Genomic DNA, 16340 nt, shown 5'->3' with positions numbered 1-16340 from the left:
AGAGGATGATGATGCCTATGTCCTTGAAGGGGGTTGGTGACGGACAGTCTTCCGGTCCGCGATGCTGTTGACTAGGCGTCCCAGAGGTCGATGGACCCTTTTTGGTCTGCAGTGCTCGAGTTGGAGACGATGAAGCAGCACGCTATGAACCAAAGAGCGGCTCCATTTTCTCCAATTGAGCACGGCGTCCCTTAGGGATCATCTGTGCACAACTCTGGCACCAATGAACGTCGTGCGAGGGTGCTAAGCATAAAACGCAAGTTTCGTGCGGATCTGTGATGTACATGGTCCTCTGACATTCGGGGCATTTTCTAAATCCGATCCCCATTACAAAATTTGACACACATGCAATCGATGACTGTCGGGCACCGAAAGAATGCTGCCGGGAATAGACAGCAAAAACACGGGGAATTCACTTACCGAGTGCCAGAGGGAATGGATGTCGATGGGAGACACCGGTGAGGGTAATTTTATGAAGATAAACTTCGAAAGTTCCGTGAGGAAAAGTTGTGAGAATTTCTCACAGAGCTCCTAAGCGCGAGGCAACTTGCTGCATGAAAACAGAGAGACTGAAGGAGGACCCCTGGTGGCTGCAGGGTTAGTGGCATGCTGGGCATGCTCAGTAGGGGCCAGTCAAAGTTCTAGAAACTTTTTGACAAACGTTTTTCGTAACAGGGCTCCATCTGATGATGTCACCCATATGCAAGGACTACCATCCTGCTTGTCCTGGGAGAACATCTCTTCATAGAAAAGGTGATGGATGCATGGAACAGCCTCCTGGTGGAAGTGAAGACAAAAAACAGTAATGGAATTCTGGAAAGCCTGGGATAAGCAGAGGTTTCCTAGTTACAAAAAAAGTTAGGGACCATGGAATGAAAGAGCAGATTATAGCCCTAATGGTCCTTTATCTGTACTCACAGCCTATGTTTCAATGTTAAAAATTAGGAAAGGCAAGGAGAGAACAAATAAAATAGGCACAACCAAGGCCCTAGTAATAAGGTCACACAAAAAACATAAGAACATACATAAGAATTGGTTGGGTTTGTGATCCAAGATGGCGGAGAGGTAAGACGTGTGTGAGCGTCTCTCCTTTCAGTTTGCCTTACCGTTGTTTGATGCCGCATTCTGGCCGCAAGAAGAGAGCGAGGGAGCGGCTAGCTCTAGAGCCCCCCTCGGCTCTTGCGGTCTTGGGACCAATGGACGCACACATACGCCGGGGAGTTGATACTCCAGGCAGGAGCTCGCTGGCAGCGGATCGGAGAGAAGATGAGTTCGGAAGCAGCCCTGAGCAGTCATTGATATTCTCGCCGGAGGATAGACGCCCGCCTGAAAACCCTGCGAAGAGATACGCCGAACAACAAAGAGCAGAACCAGAGGTACAACAATTAGGTGCCTCTGAGATATCCGCTCTAGAGCCTAAGTTGTCGGAAGGAAGTCTCCCCACGGTATTACATCGGGGTTCAGAGTCGGGAGAAACACTTGAAGTGGATCAGCAAGTGGAGAGAGGGGAGACGCCAGAACTCCTACGAAATCCGAGAGAGGGGATTTCCACTAGCGTTGGTGAAACTTCTCAAGGTCCGGTTCAACTTGCAGAGCTGGTAAGACCAGAAACTTTTACTCTACAGACTATTTGGGAAGCAATAAAAGAAACAAACAGTAATATTCAGCGCCAGATTTTGTCAACTGCTAAATCTGTTGAAAATCTAGAAATTAAAATGTTGAATGTTGAAAAAGAGCTTATGGAAAAAACGAAGAAATTACAAACCATTGATGTGAAAATGGAAAGTTTGAATAATTTACAAAGTGAATTAATTAAGGAAAATCAAATCCTTCATCAGAAAGTGGAAAATTTGGATAATCAAATGCGTGCAAGACATCTGAGATGCATTAATTTCCCAAAACTGCCATATATGGCGGCTAAAGATCTATGGAGGAAATACATGATTGAAAATTTAAAAATTATTGAAGAAACTCTTCCTATCATATCAAAAGTCTTTTATATCCCACAAAAAAAAAAGTACTGAGTCTGATTTAGATAATTTTCAGATACTGATCCCCAGAGAAACACCAACTATGAATATCTCAGAATTGCTTGAACAATCGGAAGAAAGTGTGGCTGTACCAGCAACTTTGATAGTAGTTTTTCTACTCCAATCTGATAGAGAATGGGTTTTTAAGAAATACATCTCTCATCGAACTGAAACTTTCTTTAGCCTTAAAGTTCAGATATTCCCTGATCTCTCGAGGCAGACGCAGAAAAGGCGACAACAATTTCTGCTGTTAAAGCCACAAGTGCTGGAAATGGGTGGATTGTTTTTGTTAAAGTTCCCCTGCAAGTGCTTGGTTAAGTTTCAAAGCAATTCTTATATGTTTTTTCAGCCTCCTCAATTAACATCTTTTATTGCTAGTAAAAAAAGTTCTGTTGCATTTTCCTCTCCTATAACTTGACATGTAAACTTTTAAAGGTGTGCTAAAAGGTCTATTAGAAATATAACTCACCCTATATTTGATTACTGATGTATAAAATTTTTCTTAAGGTTGTGTGAATCTTGGATCCATATTGTGGGCTAAAAAATATGACTACACAGATCTTTATAGTAAGGATTGTAATTGAAATATTATTATTAAATGGAAATGTTAGGATTTCTATTGTGAGTTGATATTTACTTAATGATTTGAAGTATGTGTAGTGTATGCATTTCAATTTCAAGTATTCTTGAATTAAAATTGTAAAATTGATAAATAAAAAAAAAAAAAAAAAAAAAAAAGGAACATACATAAGAATTGCCATACTGGATCAGACCAAGGGTCCATAAACACAGTTTCCTGTTTCCAATAGTGGCCAATCCAAGTCACAAGTACCCAAACATGAGATCACAAGCTACTATTGCTTATTAATTACCATCATAGCAGTTTATGGATTTATCTTCTAGGAAACTAATCCAAACTTTTTCTAAATCTCTTTTTTTTTTAAACTGCTGTAACTACATCCTCTGGCAATTAATTCCAGAGTTTAACTATGTGCTGAACGAAAAATTATTTTCTTTGGTTTTAAAAGAGCTACTTGCTAACTTCATGGAGTGCCCCCTGATCCTTCTATTATCTGAGAAAGTAAATAACCAATTTACATTAACTTGTTCAAGTTCTTTCATAATTTTGTAGACTTCTATCATATCCCCCCCTCAGTCGTCTCTTCTCCAAACTGAACAGCATTAACTTCTTTAGCCTTTTCTCATAGGGCAACTGTTCCATGCCCCTTATTTTGGTCACCCTTCTCTGCACTTTCTTACATATTACCATCGTGTCTTCTAACAGACATTTGGAAGTTAAACATCATAAGGACTTGTTATCAAAAAGCTAGAGGACCGGATGCTTTCAAGAAAAGTGACAACACACAAAGAATTCAGCTAACCCAAAAACTGATCTACTTACCAGGATGATTGGAGATAGGAGGCTGGAAGGCAAGTTCATTATGACCTGGCCCTATAATAAAAAAAAATATGCAAATAACCCAAAAGCAATATGCAGAATTCAGAGGAGTTCTATTTTGATTTTATCCTATGGGGCAATTTTCCAACTGTCCACATTGGAACAAAGTCCCCGGGTATATTTTAACCCCAGATTTTGCACCAATTTTCAAGGAGAAAGTACGTGTATATTTTTGCTTTGAAACATGCACCAGCTTTGTGTGGGGATGGATTTTCTACTTAAAATAACACACAGACTTGAAATCATCATCTATGTACATTATTTTCTGATTCTGTCCCAAAATGCCTTCCCAAATGAAGCTAAACATATGGACATACTCTCAGCCGTATGGGAGGAGGGGAATTTTCAGACAGCAATTTTACCTACATAAATGGCTTTGAAAAAATAGACTTCCATGTTAACAATTTTGCCCCCAATCACTGCACTAATATTTGAAATTAGAATGACAAAGTTAAAGAAATACAGGTAGTTCAAGAGTCAGGAATTCAACCAAGAGATGCTCAAACTCAAAACAAATGTGGGAGCCTGGCACGGAGTCCCAGCCAGAAAGCAAACTAGTTAGCCTTCAGAATCTCTACTGAGAACAGGAAAATAAAATCTCTGGTCACCTCCTGCCAGCTGAAAGTATATGGAGGGTGGGGGGGGGGGGGGGGGGTGGTGGTATTTTACAAGTTTACATAGAAGAGACTTCTTTATTCAGCTCAGCACATTTCCCAAATCACAGTCCTGAGCACACAGAACTCTGCTCAATGTATAGTTCAAAGCATGACCCCTCTAAAATAAAGTTGAGAGAAGCATCCTGGAATATTTTTAAAGGCAATAGTTTTCATAAGTCATTTATGTTTGAGGCTTTTCTCTCAATCACCTTTCAAATTTCTGTGCTGGTCACAGATTTATAGAGGAGAGGTTTGTTTACATACAGATGAAGACACCATGATATTCAGTACAATCCCCGCCTCACAATATTATGGGACAACTGGGGACTCTTACAAAAGTGGTTTTGTAATATTACGAGGGCGAGACTAGACTGTGCCAAGCCGTCTTTCCAGAAGACTAAACAAATCTGATGATAGAAGAGCAGGTCATGAGCAAGGTTGTTTTTATAAAGTTGAATGTGAGTTACTTTTCTTCCTTTGAGATAGCAAATGTTGCTTACCTGATGTAACAGGTGTTCTCACAGGACAGCAGGATGTTAGTCCTCACAAATGGGTGACATCGAGGATGGAGCCCACCACGGAAAACTTCTGTCAAAGTTTAAACAGAACTTTGACTGGCCCCTACTGGGCATGCCCAGCAAGGCACTGACCCTGCAGCCAGCAGGGGTCTCCCTTCAGTCTGATTTTCAAAGCTACAGGCAGTGCCTAGAAAGTAAAAATAAAACGAACCCAACACCGCGGGGAGGCGGGCGGGTTTCGTGAGGACTAACATCCTGCTGTCCTGTGAGAACACCTGTTACATCAGGTAAGCAACATTTGCTTTCTCACAGGACAAGCAGGATGGTTGTCCTCACAAATGGGTGAGTACCGAGCTGAGGATGTCCCGACTTGCACCAAATGTACCCAACGGTGTGCAGCAGGCACAACAACTGAGGAGAAATTTGGGAAAGGGCATCCGCACCCTACCGGGTAGGTGGAAGGGTGTTGGTACATCAGGTTGGAAAAAGGTTACGCAAGACAGACTGGCCGAAGATGGAGTCCTGTCTTCCAGCCTTGTCCAAACAATAATGGGCTGCAAAGTATGGAGAGAACTCCAGGTTGCAGCTTTGCAGATGTCAGGAAGCGGCACCGATCGAAGGTGTGCCACTGACGTCGCCATGGCCCTCACAGAGTGTGCTTTAACACGGTCTTGAAAAGGAATGCCAGCTTGCTCATAGCAAAAAGAAATGCAGTCCGCCAACCAGGAAGAAAGAGCCTGCTTACCCACAGGTTGTCCCAACTTATTAGGATGGAAAGAGACGAATAATTGAGTGCTCTTCCTGTGGGAAACTGTACGGTCTAGGTAAAAAGCTAGAGCCCGTTTACAGTCTAGGGTATGCAGGGTCTGCTCTCCAGAGTTGGAGTGGGGCCTGGGAAAAAAGATAGGTAGTACGATAGATTGATTGATATGGAACTCCGAAACTACCTTAGGTAAAAATTTAGGGTGAGTGCGGAGTACCGCCCGGTCCTGCAGGAGCTTAGTGTAAGGCGGATAGGTAACTAGGGCCTGTAATTCACTAACCCTGCGAGCTGAAGTAACAGCCAAAAGGAATAACACTTTCCAAGTGAGATATTTCAAGTCACAGGAGTGCAGAGGTTCGAAAGGAGGTTTCATTAGACGACCAAGAACCAGGTTAAGGTCCCAGGAGGGGGCCGGAGGACGCAAGGGTGGCTTTAGATGGAGTAAGCCCTTAAGAAAGCGTGTTACTAGGGGTTGCACTGAAATAGGATTACCCCCAATACCCTTATGGAAGGCGGCTACCGCACTGACATGCATTCTGATAGAAGAGGTTTTAAGACCTGATTCAGAGAGATGCCATAAATAGTCCAAGAATTTGGAGATTGGACAGGAAAGGGGATCAAGGGACTGAGAAGTGCACCATGATGTGTACCTTTTCCATTTGTATGAGTAAGACTTTCTTGTGGAAGGCTTTCGTGAAGCTATCAGGACTCGAGAAACGGAATCTGAAAGGTTAAATGGTTGAAGGACTAACCTTTCAACATCCATGCCGTCAGGGTCAAGGCTTGGAGGTTGGGATGGAGGAGGCATCCGTCATTTTGAGTGAGCAGATGCGGGTCCTTTCCCAGAGGAATGTGCCTGCGGATGGAGAGATCCTGGAGTATTGGAAACCATACTTGGCGTGGCCAGTAAGGTGCTATCAGGATCATGGTTCCTCTGTCGTGGCGTAGCTTCACGAGAGTCTTTGACACAAGAGGGAGTGGAGGGAATGCATAGAGTAGACCGGTTGTCCACTTGAGGGAGAATGCATCCCTCGGCCGAGAGTGCTGGCTCCGAATGAGAGAGCAGTAATCGTCCACTTTGTGGTTCTGAGGGGACGCAAAGAGGTCTATGCGGGGAGAACCCCACTTGTGAAACAGAGAGGTCGCTACCAGAGGATCGAGTGACCACTCGTGTGGGTGGAAGACACGGCTCAGCTGGTCTGCCAATACATTGTCTACTCCCGGCAGGTAAGTGGCCCTGAGGTACATGGAGTGGGAGAGGGCTTCCGCCCAGATCTGCGCAGCTTCCTGACACAGAAGGAAGGAGCCTGTGCCTCCCTGCTTGTTTATGTACCACATGGCCACTTGGTTGTCCGTCTGGATTAAGATTATCTGATGAACGAGATGATCTTTGAAGGTGCGGAGCGCATAGCGGATTGCTCGAAGTTCCAGGAAATTGATCTGGTGTTCGGCTTCCTCTTTGGACCATAACCCTTGGGTTTGAAAGTCGTCCACATGGGCTCCCCAACCGATGTGAGAAGCGTTGGTGGTTAGGATTACTTGCGGGTCCGGTGGAAGAAAAGGTAAGCCCTGAAGGAGGTTGACCTGAGTCGTCCACCAGGTTAAGGATAGGCGCAGTGCTTGTGTGACTGTGACTATGGAGGACAGAGGCTGAAAAGCTTGAATCCATTGGTGTCGTAGAGTCCATTGTGTTACTCTCATGGCTAGTCGGGTCATGGGAGTGACTTGAACCGAGGATGCCATGTGTCCTAGGAGAATGAGGAACTGGCGAGCCGTGGCAGTGTTCTGAGACTGGAGCTGGCGAGCCAGGGACATTAGGGTGTGGACCCTCTGAAGAGGAAGGTAAGCCTTTGCCTGTAAGGTGTCCAAGTCTGCTCCAATGAAGAATAAGGTTTGAGACGGGACTAAGCAAGATTTCTCGTAATTGACAAGAAACCCTAAGGAAAGGAGTGTTTGAATTGTCAATTTTAGGGAAGATTGAGCTATCTGTTGGGTGGAGGCCCTGATTAGCCAATCGTCCAGGTAGGGGTAGACGTGGACACCTTCCTTCCTTAAGAATGCTGCTACCACTACGAGGCATTTGGTAAAGACTCGTGGGGCAGAAGCCAGACCGAAAGGTAGGACACGGTATTGATAATGGTCGTGGCCTACGAGAAACCGCAGATATTTGCGATGGGATTGTGTGATCGCAATGTGGGTATAAGCGTCCTTGAGGTCGAGAGAGCACAGCCAATCCCCTCTTTGTAGCAGAGGGAGCAGCGCGCCTAGGGTTACCATTTTGAACTTCTCTTTTTGAAGGTATTTGTTGAGGGCTCGAAGGTCCAAAATGGGACGTAGTCCCCCTGATTTCTTTGGTATTAGGAAGTATCTGGAATAGAATCCCTTGCCTCGTTGAGAGGGAGGAACGGGTTCTATAGCATTTGATTTCAGAAGAAGAGACACTTCCTGTTGTAATTGAGCCAAATGGGTGGATAGACTCCATGCTTGAAGAGGCGGGGAGTCTGCCGGAAGAGTTATGAAGTTGAGGTGGTAACCCTGTGCGATAATTGTTAGCACCCACTGATCTGAGGTGATCTGCAACCAAGGTTGTAGAAAATGGTACAGTCGACCTCCTACAGGAATGTCTGGAAGAGGGGTTTGGCATGTGTTCCCTACAGGGGAGTCAAAGGCCAACCGCAGGCCCAGGAGGAGGGGCTACAGTAGGCCTTTGTTTCCTAGGCTGACGCGGCTGAGGCCTAGTAGAGGATCGAGCTGGACGAGGCCTGGCCGATGGAGGGTAGTAACGGCGTGGCCGAAAGAACGACTTCTTAGAGTCCTTCTTAAGTGGTTGTTTGGAGGAAACCTCAGACGGAACAGAAGAAAGTTGTTTCAACGTCTCGTGGTGATCTTTCAATTCAGCTACTATTTGCTGAATTTGTTCTCCAAACAAATTGTCCCCTAAGCAGGGTAAATCCGCTAAACGATCCTGGACCTCTGGGCGAAGGTTGGATGACTTTAACCAAGCCCAACGTCTGGCCGAGATGGCAGTAGCTGAAACCTTTGTGGAGGCATCGAAGATGTCATAAGCCGTTCTGATCTCGTGCTTCCCCGCTTCAAATCCTTTATTAAGAAGGGCCTGAAGCTGTGGCTGGTATTGGTCAGGTAATGTGTCAGCAAAATCTTGCATCTGTTTAAGGATGGCTCTGTTATATTTCGTCATGTAGAGTTGATATGAGGCTATGCGAGAAATCAGCATAGCTCCATGGTACACTTTCCGTCCCACACTGTCTAGGAATTTATTGTCCTTGACCGGCGGAGTGGAGGAGTGTAGCTTGAGACGCTTGGCTTTTCTTTGTGCGGACTCCACCACAACAGAGCGATGATCCAGTTGAGGCTTTTGAAAGCCTGGTGCTGACTGGACGAGGTATGTGGAGTCAGCCTTCTTGTTAACTGGCGATACAGATGAAGGAGATTCCCAGTTTTTCTTTAAGAGATCGAGAAACACCTGGTGAATGGGGATGGAAGCGATGATTTTTGGAGCGTCCAAAAATTGAAGCAGTTCCATCATCTGGTGTCTGTCATCGGTCTCAGATTGCAGCTGAAAAGGTACAATTTCGGACATCTCCTTTACAAAATTAATAAAGGAGAGATCCTCTGGAGGAGATCTTTTTCTACTCTCTGTAGGAGAAGGCGGTGATGGTAAATCTGTGTCAGAAGATGTATCATCACCCCAGGTATCATAGGGATCACTTGGGGGTTGAAGCCCCGATGGACCTGGTTGAGGATCCGAAGGCATCGAAGGAAACCTTGGAGGAACCGGTGGTACAATCGGTACTGGGAACGGCATCGAGGGTTTCGGTGCTGCCGATGGAGTCGGTGCCGGTCTTGGAACCGATGGAGCCAAAGGATAAATCGGTGGAGATATTCGAGAAGGCACCGATGGGACCACCCCGGAAGGGGGAATCAGGAACGGTGTTTCTCCCGCCGATGAAAATCCAGTCGGAGACGATGGTGCTGTCGGTGCTACTGGAATTATCGATGGGAGGGCATGTACAAGTGCCTCCATACGTTGTAGTAGCGGTGCCAGCGCTTCCACCAAAGGTTCGGTGGTCGGTTCCTTCCTCGGTGGCGGAGTCGGTGCCGGGGTCGATGCCGGTGGCGGTGCCGGAATCGGTGCCGGAGACGGTGCCAATGGAGGTTGGAATCTTTGCATCGCTTTCTCGATGGCCTCCTGGACCAGCCGGTCCAGTTCTGCCCGGAGACCAGGGGTAACAATACCCGGCTCGACGGGAGAGGGAGGCTGAGGCAGAGCCGGAGGGACCACCGTAACCGGTGGGATCACGGCTCCCACACCCCGAGAGGGTGAGGGTTTCCTCGATGCCTGCGAACGAGACGTGGACGGTGCCAAGTCTGAACGAGGCCTCTTAGTCGGTGGCTCGGCTTGTTCAGAGGTCGATGACTGTGGATCCTCGACAGGCCGAGACTTGTGCCGTCGATGGCGATGCTTGTCCTTCCGGTCTCCTCGCTCATCCGGGGAGGGGACAGGAGTCGACGGCCGAGAAGTCATCGATGGTGGACGGTCACCGGAGGGTTGACGATGGTGGTGCAACTTCGACGGTGCCGGTTCCGATGACGTCGATGCTATCGATGGCGTTGGGGTGGGTGCATGGAAGAGGAGCCCCATCTTCTCCATCCTGGCTTTGCGACCCTTAGGTGTCATTAGGGCACATTTGGTGCAAGTCAGGACATCATGCTCACTACCCAAACACAAAACACAAACCCTATGGGGGTCTGTGATTGACATAGTCCGGGTACAATCCGGGCATCGACGGAACCCCGTCGCCATGGCTTAAGGCCAAATTTAGTCGCGGGCTCGGTAATTGCCAACAGGCCTCAAGGGCCAAATTCGACGGTAGTCGAATTAAAAAGGCAAAAAACTTACCGGTTTCCGCGGAGGTGACAAAAATTTGTCGAAGGGAGACCCCTGAGGGGCAAATTTTCTTCGGAAAGAAAAATACCGAATTCCTGTCAGGAACGTGGTAAGAGAGCTCCTTTCACTGCGTGGCAACTGCTGCGCGGAAAAAAGAAGACTGAAGGGAGACCCCTGCTGGCTGCAGGGTCAGTGCCTTGCTGGGCATGCCCAGTAGGGGCCAGTCAAAGTTCTGTTTAAACTTTGACAGAAGTTTTCCGTGGTGGGCTCCATCCTCGATGTCACCCATTTGTGAGGACAACCATCCTGCTTGTCCTGTAAGAAGCTACATTGTCAGTGCAGACTTCATTGTAGTCCTTTATGGTAGGAGGTGAACTAAAACAGGTAAATATTCTGGCTGAATTCAACCTCGGAGAACTTACTGAAGGGGGGTAATTTTTATTAATAGCTTTTCATTCTTTTAAAAAGGGATTGTTTTGCATTGCTTTTTTGTTTCTTAGGCATTTTTTCTACTTAGCTTTAAAAGAATGTGTAGAAGGGAAGGGGTTACCTCATTTTGTGTTTTCTGCAAATAGAACGCATTAAGAAAATTTCTTGTGAGCTGACTGGTAGCATCATATTAGATCTTGTGGCAATAATTACTAGTTGCTCTGGTTTACTTCTATACTTTCAGCCAACAGGAGTCTACAAAGCAAACAACCCAGAACTGTATTCCTCATACATTTATAAATATATTCTGCACAGTCTGAAAGAAGAAGATAAGACATTTATTACTTCCAAGTATTAAGTGAGCATTTACCCATTGATCCTGAGTCCATCTGGCTACATGCTAGGAAAGTGAGCATTCAAAACAGGACTGCAAGCAGGGTCTCTGTCGGTAGAGGTGTGAGTTAAACTCTACTGGCTAGCTAAATTTTACTTCCAGGACAGGTGAGAAAAAGGTAGGCTCTTTGGCAGGTCTTTCTTGTTTCTTTCGACAGGTACGGAAACTTATCAGAAACTGAAGGAGAGCCAGGAAACAATATTGCAAACCTGTCGCCACTGTTTCCAGTTCTACTGTTGTCCAGATAGATGTCTTGATCTACAGTAAGGAACCGTTTCAGTGTGAAAGATGTCTGCAGAGAAGAATCCCTCAGAAAAGAGATGGCGAGACTGAGAAGCATCCGGGAAAATGAGGACTACATCAATGAAATGCTTATTCAAGGCATCTAAGATGGAGAACTCAAGCAGAGTGAAAGGTGAAACTGGTTCACAATATGACAGCTGAACCCAGATTACTACACCTACTACACCCAAACCACAGCTCCAATTTCCCTTGAACTGAAAAACTGGTGTGCAGCCCTGGTGTAGGGTGATATCCTATGTTTTACCACTGAAAGCAGCAAATATGAATCATAATAACCAAGAACTATGCAGTTAAATACTGACAGGCCCCAAATGTATTGTCTCAATGGAAAAAGAAAAGCTTTGCCCTGATGAGAACTTTACATGGAAGGATACATTATCTAGATCTGCCTGTTTGTGAGTGCCTGTTTAAATAAAAAAAAAAGAAGAAAAAAAAAGAGCAGAACAACTTAAGCTCATAAGCTGGAGTCAGGGACTGGCGAACCAAGTCCAGAGGTCAGAAAGACCCGCACCCTTGGAAGAGAGGGGGGGCAGTCAGACAGAGAAAAACACTCTGGCATAACAGTTTGGCATACAGATGTGGCAGTTCTCCCCCCTCCCTGAAGAAATGGGGAGGGGGGAAAAAGACCTGCAACATGGCAAGACTCCCTGAAGAAATGGGGAGCGGAGAAAAGGCCTGCAATGCAGCAAAGAGCCTCCACCCACCACATGGTTATGCGTGAGCTTATGCATATTTATCAGCTGGACAGTATAAGATGGGGGGGGGGGACACGACTAAATAAGAAACAAGGAGCAAGGGATCCCCCCCAAGGGAGCGAACCCTGAAGGTGAAATAAGAAGAGTGACCCAGAAAGGAAGAGCAAAAGGGGAGTCCGAAGCAGACCAGCACTCCCTGCTATCGAGGAGGGAGAAGATTAGGTATGGCCAGGAGACTGGAGATGCCCTGATGAGAGACGGTGGTGAGCAGTCTGAGGGGACAGGGAGCTGAGAACAACCCAAAAGCTTTGCCAGTACAGGAAGGGACCCAGAAGCAAGCCCCAGACAGCCGGTAGCTCTGCCAGAATCCATCCCAGAATTAAGTCTCCTTGCCTACCCACATTCTCTAGCTCTCCAGCTGGAGCTTGCTTCAGAGGTACACAGGGGAGGTTGCCTGAGGTCGGGACCAGGGGTAAGTAAGTTAGCCATAAGTATTAACATATTAAGCAGGCTAAAGTTTATGGCATGTGTGAACTCCACCCATGGTACAGAACTTTCTCTAGGGTAAAATGGTGCTTAGTAGCCAGGATGTCAGAGACATGCATTATTGTTATCTTCTAAATGCTAAATCCTGCCAAATATGATAAATAAAAGTCTATTTCTGAAGAGAATACATTGTCTTTCTTCTGAGCTTAGGATCGTGAAGTAAGGTAGGAGGGCAACTGAAAGTGTCCTGTAGTAGACAGATCCCTGTACCCCTAAAACTTGCTTACACTGGAAATGGAAGAGATGTCACTCCATGATGAGGCATCACCAGAACATGCAAACCCCAAAGCTGAGGGTTCAGCAACCACTGCATCTAGGTGGTGGATCATAGTGGTTGTTGGAGACTCACTTCTGGAGGAGCATGAGGCCATTATCTGCCAACTGATATATGAAGATTTTGGTTCAGGCCTTTGGCTCACTCAGCTTGTCCCAGAGTCCTTTGCTATCTGCCTTAACTGAACCTGCTGGTATACAGTGAACCTTTCACTGACCTCAGACTCAAGAATTTGGAAGATATCTGGAAGACCTGTAGGCTCTGCAAAGCCTATAATTAAAGGCCAGGAGGTTATCGATGACAGATGGCTGAAACTGCATTCTTTTGCTTATCTGGCTCCAAGAGATTCCAACTGAAATCAGAGTTTCTCCCTGCCCCTTGGAGATGAAATGACTGATCTATCAACAGAATAAAGAAGTTCAGAAGAAACAGAGCACATCAAAGCAATGCTAAACAAAGGAACTTTTAAGGTGGGAGGAGATTTCTCAGGCTAGAGAAGGTCAGCTTATTACACTGTCATATTGCATAAGTGATCCTCGTCACAAGCATTTTCTATGCATGATTTGAAACTATATAATACAGCTTTCACAAGAGACTGTAAGACACAGTAATGCCCTGCCTATACTGAAGGTCTTGCATCTCTGTCTTCCAAGGATATGCAATATTAAATTTATATTTGCCTCAAAGAAATTATTTGTAAATATCCTTGTATATCTGCAGAGAAGCGCCGTTGTACAAAGTCAGATAATATATACACAACCAGACATGCTGTCCCCGGAAGTGTGCCATCTGCTGGGTGCTAAAATCCAAGACATTATGGGAAAATTGCTGAAAATCCTCAGGCCTACTGACCATTATCTGATGCTGCTCATCCATGTTAGCACGAATGAAACTGCTATGGACCACAGAGATTGTATCAAATGTGATTTCATAGCTCTGAGAGAGATGGTAAAGCAGATAGATGGACAAGTGGTATTCTCCTCAATCCTCCCAGTTAAGGATAAAGGCCCAGGCAGGGAAGCTCATATTCTGGGGATAAATGAATGACGTTATAGATGGTGTTGAAGTGAGCGTTTTGGCTTCTTGGATCATGGGATGATATTTCAAGGATTGCTGACCAGAGATGGGATCCACTTGTAGAAGAAGGGGATGCAGTGTCTTTCAACACAGAATGGCAAACCTACTAAGGGCTTTAAGCCAGAATCATCAGGGATGGGAAAAGAAAACTCTAAGGTAAGTAAAACATTAAATACTCATTCAGAAATGGGAAATATGGGGGCAAATAGTATTTGGAAAGCTATGTACATTAATGTTCATAGTATGGGGAATAAAGTCCCAGACCTAGAGGCAGTCATGGAAGATGTTGATTTATATATAGCAGCTGTCACGGAGTACTGGGACATGGAAAACCATGACTGAATTATAGTTATACCCGGCTACAATCTATTCAGGAAGGAAGGGAGGAAACGTGGCAGAATATATAATTAACAGTATTAAAGCAACAGCATTGCTGGGCTTTCAAGGTAAGGAGGGGGTTAATCTGGAAAAAGAGTATATTGGTGTAACATACAGACCACAGAGGAGATAGAGATTTAAAGGAGGAAATTCACAGGACTGTTGTGAAAAAGAGGAGGTGCTACTGCTACTAAGCGATTTTAATCTTACAGATGTTGATTGGGACATTTCAACTGTAGTACCTTCTAGAAGCAGGGAGATCGTGGATTCTCTGCAAGGAGAATTATTCTGTTAACTGAACCCACACAGGAGTGGGGTGCGATACTAGACCTGGTGATTTCCAATGGGGGATTGTATTTCTGATGTTGTAGTGGATGATCATCTGGAAGCCAGTGACCACTGGAATGGTGTGGTTCAATATTAGGATGCAAGAGATGAGAATTCATTCTAAGGCGAGCATCCTAGCTTCAGGAAAACTAACTCTCAAAATGGGGGAGCACCCCAAGGAGTCGCTAGCTGGATGGGGAAATCTAAGGGAAGTAGAAGAACTAAAAGGAGATATCATAAGGGCAACTTATCTTTTTGTTAGAAAAGTAAATAAAGGGAAGAGGAAAAAGAGGCCGCTATAGTTTTCTAAAGTAGAATTATGAATAGGTAAGGGATAAAAGGTTAGCGTTCATAAACTACAAGAGAATCCAGAAAGAGGGAAACAGGTGACAATATCTGGAAAAGTTAAGAGAAGCTGGGAAAGTAGTCAGGATTGCAAAAATTCAAATGGAAAAAAAATGGCAAATACAATAAAATGGGGGGGGGAAACATTTTTTTTTAAAGATATTTTAATACTAGAAGGACGTGCAAAAATGGGATTGTGAAACTCGAAAGGTAAAGGGGATGAATATGTAGAGGCTGTCACTGACAAACTTTCCTCATTCTACTCACTGTTGTTGAAGAGGAAGCATAGATGTGTTCCTGGGATTGGAAGCCCCATCCATGCAGTGATAACATTTTCCAGAGACCTGAAGCCTATTAAAAAGGCCATGCTGCCAGCAGGCTCACTGGCAAAGAGCTGCAGGCAAAGGGCCTGCCCTTTTGCAGGCCTCTTCCCTGGTATATTTGCTGCTAATTATTTTATTTGTTATGTTGCCTAGGATAGTTTTAAGTTTCTTATTGTTGTTTTCTTTTCTTCAATCCCTGTAATTTCAGGTAGGGGGAAATGAGCATTTGGTCAGACCTGGCTCTGTATAGTAGGGGGAGGGGGGTCATACTCAGTTGACTAATTTAAGGTCCTTAAATAGTGAAAGGCATTATGATATGGCCCCCTTTTTTTATTTATTTTTTTTAAGAATATGTATATTAATGCATCATCAGTGAGAAGTAAAGAGGATTTGATTCTTCCTCTAGTTTTGGAAAGATGTCCAGATTTTTTTTTTTTTTTTTAATGGAAACATGGCATATAGAGGCTGCTTTTAGTTTGAAAAAAGTGTGCCCCCTTGGGTATTCTCATTTACATCATGCTAGAGAGGGGCACTGAGATGGGGGGTTATTTAATGAGAAGTTGTCAGTTAGAATTCTGCCTCAAATTAAGTAGGGAGGAGAAGTGTGTGGTTATTTCATGTGGGAACTAGACTTATGGTGTAATTCACCTCCCGCCTGGCTTACCTAGGTTATCTTTGGATACACTTTTGAATTTTATTACATTATTATTTTTATGTTCCCTTAATTTGTTATTAGTAGGAGATTTTAATATTCAGGCTGATAATTTGTCAAAGCCTTTAGTTATGGAGTTCCTTACAACATAAGGCAGGACCATACAGATTTGCTATTTATTTATTTATTTTATTTATTTATTATTTTTGTTATACCGAGTTTCATGACAGATATCACATCAACCCGGTTTACAATTAACAAT

The 16340-nt window shown here is 44.8% G+C and overlaps 1 protein-coding gene across 3 annotated transcripts in view; it reads right to left on the bottom strand.

Moving 5' to 3' along the window:
• LOC115077758 (mothers against decapentaplegic homolog 4-like) overlaps positions 1-16340 on the bottom strand; it is a 150274-nt gene that overhangs the window by 39314 nt on the left and 94620 nt on the right. For all 3 annotated transcript variants that reach the window (XM_029580051.1, XM_029580045.1, XM_029580058.1), the window contains exon 8: positions 3433-3483. In XM_029580051.1, coding sequence (XP_029435911.1) covers positions 3433-3483 — 51 coding nt within the window. The remainder of the gene's footprint in view (positions 1-3432; positions 3484-16340) is intronic.

Source organism: Rhinatrema bivittatum, chromosome 1 (assembly GCF_901001135.1).
Source record: "Rhinatrema bivittatum chromosome 1, aRhiBiv1.1, whole genome shotgun sequence".
Lineage (NCBI taxonomy): Eukaryota > Metazoa > Chordata > Amphibia > Gymnophiona > Rhinatrematidae > Rhinatrema > Rhinatrema bivittatum.
The sequence above is the reverse complement of the archived record's forward strand: the minus strand, read 5'-3'. Positions and strand labels throughout refer to the sequence as shown.